Source organism: Magnolia sinica, chromosome 1, assembly GCF_029962835.1.
Source record: "Magnolia sinica isolate HGM2019 chromosome 1, MsV1, whole genome shotgun sequence".
NCBI classification, from domain to species: domain Eukaryota; kingdom Viridiplantae; phylum Streptophyta; class Magnoliopsida; order Magnoliales; family Magnoliaceae; genus Magnolia; species Magnolia sinica.
Genome location: NC_080573.1, coordinates 2,505,203 through 2,514,186, shown reverse-complemented (window position 1 = coordinate 2,514,186; position 8,984 = coordinate 2,505,203). Strand labels below are relative to the sequence as shown.

The 8,984-nt window shown below is 39.0% G+C and overlaps 1 protein-coding gene across 1 annotated transcript; it reads right to left on the bottom strand.

Annotated features, from left to right (window-relative positions):
* Positions 1-2,050: 2,050 nt before the first annotated feature.
* On the bottom strand, positions 2,051-6,630 carry LOC131236544 (probable LRR receptor-like serine/threonine-protein kinase At3g47570). Its single transcript, XM_058233798.1, has 2 exons — positions 3,951-6,630; positions 2,051-2,587 (listed from the first exon to the last, which is right to left on the bottom strand). The coding sequence occupies exons 1-2, from the start codon at positions 6,628-6,630 to the stop codon at positions 2,148-2,150; spliced, it is 3,120 nt and encodes a 1,039-aa protein (XP_058089781.1). The 3' UTR covers positions 2,051-2,147.
* Positions 6,631-8,984: the final 2,354 nt, after the last annotated feature.

Sequence of the window (8,984 nt, the reverse complement as noted above, 5' to 3'; positions counted from 1 at the left end):
AGGCCACATCAATCTTATGATCATGGCAGACCAACTTCAGATGTGGCTCATGCCACATTGGAATGTGTGATTCAACTCTTCAATCTCCACTTCCAAATGGCCTCAGTACATCTCTACCTGACCAATTCAAACGTGAATAATATTTGTGCACGAGCTCTTGGGAATTAAAGCTAGCATTTTCTGACAAAGATCCAATAGACGCCCCCTGTAGCTTCTCCACTCAACAGCGGAAACAGTCGTTTTCTCCAAGTGCATAGTATTCTTGTGCAAAAATTCCACCAACTCCATATCATTTTCAGACTCCTTGAACACAGAGTTGAATCAAGCAAAATACTCACAATCATACAACTAAACCTAAACAAGTACAATCCAATTTTTATATAGAAAAATCTGTGGAAAAAAAAAATAAAAATAAAAATAACACGTCACAAAGCAAGCAAGATGCACTATGAGTAGAAATTACAAAATTAAAAGGGTAACACGAGAGGAAAAATCAGGGAAAGAAATTCTTACTCTTGAAACCCTCTTGAGCTCCAACTTTATGCTTATATGATATCCAAACCGTTTATAAGGTCATTCCCAATGGGATTGAGTGAAAACACCGAAAAGATAGAATGACACAAAACTTTTATGGCCATAAGAATGTTTCAACGGTGCTCACTAAATTTCCACTATTTCCTCTCGTGTGGTCCATTTAAGTATTGGATGCAACTTGATTTTCATTGTATGTTCTAAAATGAGCTCAAAAAAATGGATGGATAGGTGGATTTCTCACAAACATCTCTGTGACCCCACTCAAAATCCTTTGGCAGGAACTTACCAGGAAAGGCCTTCACAGTGAATCCGCGTCCGCGGAGACTGGTGTGATGGGAAGCGGATTCCGTAGCGAGTAACTCACCATGGTTAGCCAACTGAGTAAACTCTGTGAGGTACACCATAATTTATGTAATTTATCCGCTCTGTCCATCCAATTTAACAGATAAAAGTAGGTCTCGAGCTAAATAATGACAAATATCTAATTTTCAAATCGACCACACCACAGGAAACAATTCAATTCAACATATACCGTTGAAAAATTCTTGGGGGCTACAGAAGTTTTGGATCAAGCTTATATTTGTGTTTTCCCTTCATCCATGTATGTATGATCTTATGAACAGGTTTGATGACAAATAAACATCACTGTGGGGCCTAGAAAGCTTTCAACGGTGGAAATCATTATCCCCACTGTTTACAGTGGTATGATCCACTTGATCTTTGAATATGCTTCAATTTTGAGATCAACCCCTTAAATTAGATGGAAAAACGTATGGATGGCGTGGATAGACCACATACATTCAAGGTGGGCCCAACTTAGTTTACTCGGTACGATAAGATCGAACTGAGTTACCCTCAGAAGTCAGAACACCCTGAGAGCTACGTAGCAGAAAAACCCAAAATGGATGGCCTGAGATGGCCGCCAAGAAACCACAACAGAAGCTTATACATTCTCAGCAAATGCAAAGCTTCTGCAGCCTCATTGGAACATATCACCAGCTCTAGCTTGCCATTCAACAAACCAAAAAGCACCCATCCAAACAAACCACGGCACACTAGCTCCTTTTTAAAAAAAATCAGGACTAGACTGTCTATTGCACCACACCAAAGAAGCTAGGCAACACTGCTACACTCCAAAAACAGATTCAAACCATCTTGTTGGTGGTCTATCCATATATGGATATTTGAAGTAGAGCAATGTTTCAATTCATCAGGCAAAACAACATAATTTTTTAATGGGACTCATGAATACGTCCTCATGTTACTCTCCAGTTGCTACTCCAATTGCTGAAGCACTTCCATTGGACTGTGATGGCATTTTGCAAAGGGTTGAATAAAATGCTTTAGCTATTAAACATCTCAATGACCAAATAGTATTTTTATTGTAATAAGATGATGTCTTTGACTTGGTACATTCATGTTAGCTGAACATGAAATAAAAGAAAGAAAAAGAAAAGCATCGTCATATATTCACCATCAATACAAGCGCACTCCTAGGCCAAGAGTAGGAAAAAAAAAAGAAAAAAAAAGAAAGATCTAGAGCTTGTTAAAAAAAGTATCAAACGAACACTTTTTATTTTGAAGTTTTTCTTAATATAACTACCAATAACATCTCAGTAATGACTGAGATAAGATGGACCTTCACCTGACAACCCCGACGTAACTTGTATGTCTCGGTGAATCCTGGCCCCGAGATATAAGTCCTTGATTGCGTGCATTTTATTGACAACATCTTTCATCCCCATTCGTTTTTTTGGAGATTCTGTGGAACACAACACACCGATTTTGACCATTGAAATCAAGCAGTCCTGCATTCTATCTTTTGTATTGATATCATTTCTGCTGTCTTGAGTAACTTTGGTTTCTTCCAAGAGAAATGGATCTACAATCTCCAGTACCCGTTCAGGCAAAGCCAACGTAGCGAAATGATGAAGGCTTAGATTGTCCTTAAACATGTCATCAGTTGGTCCCTTCCCAGTGATCATCTCCAATAGAAGGATTCCATAGCTGTAAACATCTCCTTGTGTAGATGCTTCACCGCCCATCGCGTACTCTGTAATTCATACATCTCATATTGGAATGTAAGTGATCATTCATATATGAATAATATCAAAGGTTGAATTTTGAGAGAGACTGAGGATAAGAAATATACTATTCAACCAAGTAATTGGCATTTTTTTAATATCTAAATTGCTAACATCAATTGCTATTTTGTGAACTTGTAAGTCCTTGCAAAGATGTTCTACATTGAACAAGGCTCTACAACTCAAATAAAAGAACTCAACACCCTAATTATACACACACACACACACAAGTTATTGTTATGATTTCACATCTTAACTAAAGGCATTATCAGAAAAGAATTCTTCATACCTATACCTTATTATGGTGTTATTCATGTGGGGTGCCAGTGAGTACCACTTTGTATATCTAGATCTTTAAAATCAATGAGATTTTGATGCCATCAAGTTTTGAATCTCGCTGGGTGTGGGTCCTCTTAAGGACTTTTTTTATGAACTGGATTTAGATAAAATTAGGTTCATTTTGATATAGGCTTACGGCTCTTTAATGCAGCAGTGATGATGTCATTAGCGATGACTTGGTCAAATCAAAATGCAGGGAATTAGAAATTTCTGTTTCACAGGAACAGAGGATCACCGCTCTTTCCACACAAGTGATATACAGATATGAGAATGCATGAAACTTTATAAATAGAAAAGAAAGCATTGCATGTGAAAGTTGACATGCAACATCCTTTGTGAACATTGCTTATCTAACTAAATATATATTCACTATGTTAAGTGATATCCATTCTAGTTGAAGCCTTATAACTATATGTTAGAAATAAGAAGTTTACCCCACAGGCAAAATAGTGCTAACAAGGTAACTTTGTGGGAGATGTGAATGTGGGATGCTCCCCAGGTATAAGATGTGCAGACAGTTCACTCATCCGGGAGGCCAAATATGTCATTTGAATGAGTATATTTAGCATGCCTCTTAAAACTGCTCTAATGATTTGATGGGCCTACTTTTGCATATGGTTCATACTAAAGCTACCTGTTCCACATGCCAAAGTAAGCATGTGTGGGGCTAGAAAACCATTTGGAAATGGTTGACAACTTCCCATCCTCAAAAGCTTTAACATGACACCTCCCCTGTCTAGCATGGCCATCCACCCAAAAAAAAAGAAGGGATACTCCAAAAATTAGGTTGATCCAACCATCAAGAGAACCTCACACACACACATATATATATATATATATATATATATATATATATATATATATATATATATATATATATATATTTGTTTTCTATGGCATGATCCACTTAATAATTAATTAGATCCACTTGATTTTTTTGGTCTCCACTTTCTTTGTGAAATAATAGTAAAAGGAAATAGATGAAATTGTTACCTGGAGCGATGTAGCCAATAGATCCCTTTATGCCAACCGAGCTGGATTGAGTGACTTCAGATATGAACCTCGCTAACCCGAAGTCACTCACATGAGCAATCATGTCATTATCAAGAAGAATGTTACTCGGTTTTAAATCACGATGAACGACTGGTGTTTGGCAATGGTGATGTAGATAATCCAATACAAAAGCTACATCAATAGCTATATTTAGCCTTTCAATAAAATTTAAATTCCTTCTGAATTGGTCATGCTCATCTTTGTGCAACCACTTCTCTAGACTTCCATTGAGCATGTACTCAAAAACTAAAGCCTTGAAGTCGTTTCCCTTAAAATCAGTGCTTGAGCAACAAGTTAAGACTTTAATAAGATTCCGATGCTTGATGTTTCTCAAGGCTTCGCATTCGGCCATGAAGCTCCCCAGAGCTCCTTGTTGCAGAAGGTTGAGCACTTTGACGGCGATAAGAGTTCCATCTCGATCTAGCATTCCTTTATACACAGAACCAAAACTTCCCGTGCCAATCAAATTTGAAGAAGAGAACCCATCTGTTGCTTTAAAGAGCTCTGCATAAGACAGGTTCATGAAAGGATCCTCCGCAGAAGGCACAGCAGAAGATTTTCTTCTTGACTTTCTTACCCAATAAAGACTGGTAAGGAAACATGATAATGAAATAAGACACAGGACAGCAACAATTATTGAGATTCTCACTTTTGAAGCGAGTGACATCCCACGTTTCTTGAAAGCTTGGCTAGGGCATGGAGGCAATTGTAATTCTCGAACGCCCCCACAAAGCTTACTATTTCCGAGCACCGAAACTTCACTGGCGTTTCTGAAGACCCCTTGTTTTGGTAATTCACCCTCAAAATTATTGAAAGATAGATTTAGATACTTCAAAGCTGAAAGGTTCTCCAGGTACTGTGGAATCTTTCCAGACAAGTTGTTGCGTGAAAGATCCAGGTATTGAAGGCCTCTTAGAGTACTAAATGCTGGAGGAATTGATCCTTGAAAGAAGTTCCCATCCAACCGGAGATACTCTAGGCTGAGACAATTGCCTAGCCAGCTTGGAATTTTTCCCGAAAATTTATTATTAGAAACATCCAATCTTCCAAGAGCTTTCAAGTCACCGGCTTCATATGGCATATCAGTTAAAAAATTGTTTTGAGCTTGGACTTCAATCAGAGATATAATGCTGAAAACTTGTTTCGGTAAGCTACCGTTAAAGTTATTATTTCCTAGGTATATGAATTGCAAGTTTTTGCAATTACCAAGAGTTGAAGGTATGCTCCCCGATAGATTGTTTCCAGATAAACTGAGTAAGTATAATCTGGTGATTTTATCTAAGGAAGACGGAATTTGCCCTGATAATTCATTTCTACTAAAGAAAAGTACTCCCACCTTTTTAAGCTTCACAACACCAACAGGAATCGTACCTGTTAACAAGTTATCTTCCATAGCCAACACTGTTAAGTTGACAAGATTCTGAATTCCAGATGGGATGCTTCCAAATATCCTGTTTCTTCCAAAAGATAGTATCGTCAGTTGAGTTGAAAGATTAGCAATGGAGTCTGGCAACTCACCACTGAGATGATTTTTGCTTATATCCAGCAGTCCTAAGCTACTGCAATTGGTCAAAGAATCGAGAAAACCCAAGTCACGTGCTTTCCCAATTCCAAGCTCATTTCCCCCCAAACCTAAGAAGGAGAGACCCTTGAGGCTTCCAAAATTCAGAGGCACAGATCCGCTAAAACTATTGCGATCAAGGTCGATAAGTACGAGTCCAGAAGCATTGGGTAATGACACTGGTATGGGTCCTGTGAAATGGTTTGCTCCGGCATAAAGGTTTTGGAGATTAGGAAGAGTGAGGCCTAAGTTAGGTGGGAGGTTTCCATGCAATCTGTTCCCTCCCACGTCCAAAACATAAAGAGATGAGAGATTGTATAGGCTTGGTGGAATCGTACCTGACAGTTCATTTTGACTTATGAGAAGAAAGTTTAAGTTAACCAATCGATGAAGTTCATCTGGTATACTGCCCTCCAGACTATTTTCTGAGAGATAAAAAAGATAGAGAGACGAAAGGTTTCCAAGTGAAGGTGGGATGCTTCCTATAATATTATTCTCTGCAAGTCTTAAGTCCGTGAGCTTCAATAGAGAGCCAAGCTCAGTTGGAATCTTCCCTGTGAGTCGATTTCCGGAAAGACGAAGGACTTGGAGTTGTGTACAGTGGGTCAGATTTGCTGGAATTTCTCCAGTGAATGAGTTATTGACCAGACTAATATACTGCAAGCGGAACAACTGACCTATCTCCTGAGGAATCGCGCCATGAAAGTTGTTGTCTTCGAGAAGGATTCTCCTGAGGAAGGTGAGGTTTGCTATGAAGGGAGATATGGTGCCCACCAAGTTCTGGCCAGTTAGGTTCAAAGCAGTGACCCTTTGAGGATGCTGGCGACCGCATGTGACTCCTTGCCATTGACAGAAGTGGAGAGTATGGTTCCAAGATCTCATGGAACGGTGAGGGTCGTCGGTTATCAGATGTTTGAAGTCGAGCAACGCAAGCCGATCGGTTTCGTTGGAGAAGTTAGCAGCAGATCCCAACAACCATGGTGCTTCCACGGAAGAGAGAAGGATCGTGTGGAAAAGGAAAGACCAAAACGCTCTTACGCTCATTGGCGGTAGCTCCATGATCGAATTCGTAAATGCAGGAATGACAAATATAGAGTGGATCGATTCTCCTTTTATCTACGTACCAGGCTTCATTGATGACTTGCCCAGCCAACTAGGGTCCTCAATGAAATTTTGAATGGGCCGGCCCGAAGGCCCGGACCGAATGATTTCAAAATCCGTACAGAGACCTACCCCAGGTCCAGCCCGTAGACAGACCTAGGGCACCTATCTTCTACTTTTTAATTCGGCACCGTCCATTCGGGGGGATTCGCAACTCTTATACTGTGTCAAACGTAAATGACCCGTTTGATTTTTGAATGCTGGTGTAAATGGGTAATTATTCCCGTTTCACCCGTTTGGAAATCACGGTGATGGATGTGATATATCTGTTCCGTACATCTGTTTTAACATAACATTTTGAGATATGAGCTAAAAAATGAGGTAAATTCAACACTTGAGTGGCCCATACCAAAAGAAGCAGTGACCCTGAAAAGTTTTTAACGATAAGCGTTTGATTCATTTTTTTCTGTGGCGTGGTCCACTTAAGCTTTTACTATTCCTTATTTTTTGGCTCGTACCATAAATTCATATGGCATAATGGATGAACGGCGTGGATAAGCAACATACATCATAGTAGGACGCACAAACATTTTACAAACTTTTTGATTTCTGCGTCCAAAAAGTAAGCTATCAAAAAGATTGCTTGAGGAAATAATTTTTTAGCAGATTTCCGCGTCAAAAAAGTAAGCGGTCAAAAAGAATGCGTGAGGAAATAATTATTTAGCATTAATACTGTGTTTACCATTGACTTGCAAATGGGATTAAAAAAACATAATTATTATATATGGCAAAGATTTTTCCTGTCACCGTTGGATAAGCTTAATTTCATGCTATATTCAACCATCATTTGAAATCATTGAGAATAACACGTATGTGTTGTATCCAAACCGTTCATCTATTTTGTAAACTCGTTTTATGCAATAAGCCTAAAAATGAGGCGGATCCAAAACTTATGTGGCCCCAAAGAAGTTTTCAATGGTGGGTATTCAATCCCCACTGCTTTTTATGGTGCGGTCCACTTGAGCTTTAGATCTACTTGATTTTTTGGCCCATGCTCTAAATTGATCTCGAAAAATGGGTGGACAGTGTGGATATAGCACTCACATCATGGTGAGACCTACACAACTTGCTAACATTGAGTGGAATTGGCATGGGACCCAATGCAATTCCATCTAACCAAACGCCGGAAAGCTTAACCCCTGGTAGCGTGGTGTGTGTGTGTGTGTGTATATATATATATATATATATATATATATATATATATATTAATGGACTTTAAGTGATCCTTCCGTGATTTTCCATATGCCTGGCATTGCAATGGGTTATAAGCATAAAAAAAGAAAGAATTTAGAAGCAAATTTGTCATTTTGGAACATTAAGGGCACAATTCCATCATTTGGTCTTGGTTAAGGGGTAAGAGGCGGTTGTTTCTCCTTATTTCCAAACTTACGTGTTATATTTTAAATGTTACAAAACAAATACCCTTTTTTCTAGATTTTTATGTTGCTTGGAAGGTATTTAATAAAATACCTGAAAAAAATTTGTTGTTGTTTTACAAACAGTTAGATTTTGAAGGTGCAGTCTAAATGTTTGCGGAAATGCCACACAGGCAAACTTGGCTCGAACTCGGCTTGAATTGGCCCGAGCTGCTGACTGAACCGAGCCGAGCTAGCTAGTCAAGCTCGAGGACCAAGCTGAGCCAAGTTTGAACTGAGGTCAGCTAGTGGCCGAGTTGACTCAAGCTGAGGCAAGCTCGACTCGGTTCGGCTCAATGTACACCCTTATGTTTGAGGGACGAGAGATCCAGGTAAATTTTAAAAAAGAGAAATACATATATCCAAATACTCCAACTGAACAACTTTTGACCCCAAAGTATCTAAATAGGCAAATACATCCATCTCAACCGTAGAAGATTGAGAATTACGACCACTCGCAAATTGTTTAATATGTTCAAACACCAGACAAAAAAGAAAATAATTACAATCAACCTTGAGGAGCAACTCCATGGCCACCTTTCCACCACAAGGACCATCATGGTGAGGCTCACAGACCTCAGTGATATCACTTCATAGGCACACATGCATGTACAATTAATGTGCCACACATGTGACAACATATTGCAAAATATAATCCATCCATTGGGCAAATTTGACCTTGTGCATGTTTTCTAAAAAGAAGATATGTTAGAAATTCATTCTATCCATCTGTTAAGTTTTTATACATCAGGTTAGGATATGAGCCAAAAAATGAAGCATATCCAAAACTTTAAGCAGGGCGCCCTGCATGACAGGAAATAGTGGGCGAGGAAATGT

Excerpts from the sequence above, each read along its gene's own strand:
- LOC131236544 (XM_058233798.1), bottom strand. The coding sequence starts at position 6,630 with ATGGAGCTACCGCCAATGAGCGTAAGAGCGTTTTGGTCTTTCCTTTTC. Across the intron at positions 2,588-3,950 it reads TATTGGCTACATCGCTCCAG|AGTACGCGATGGGCGGTGAA; the intron begins GTAACAATTTCA and ends TATGAATTACAG.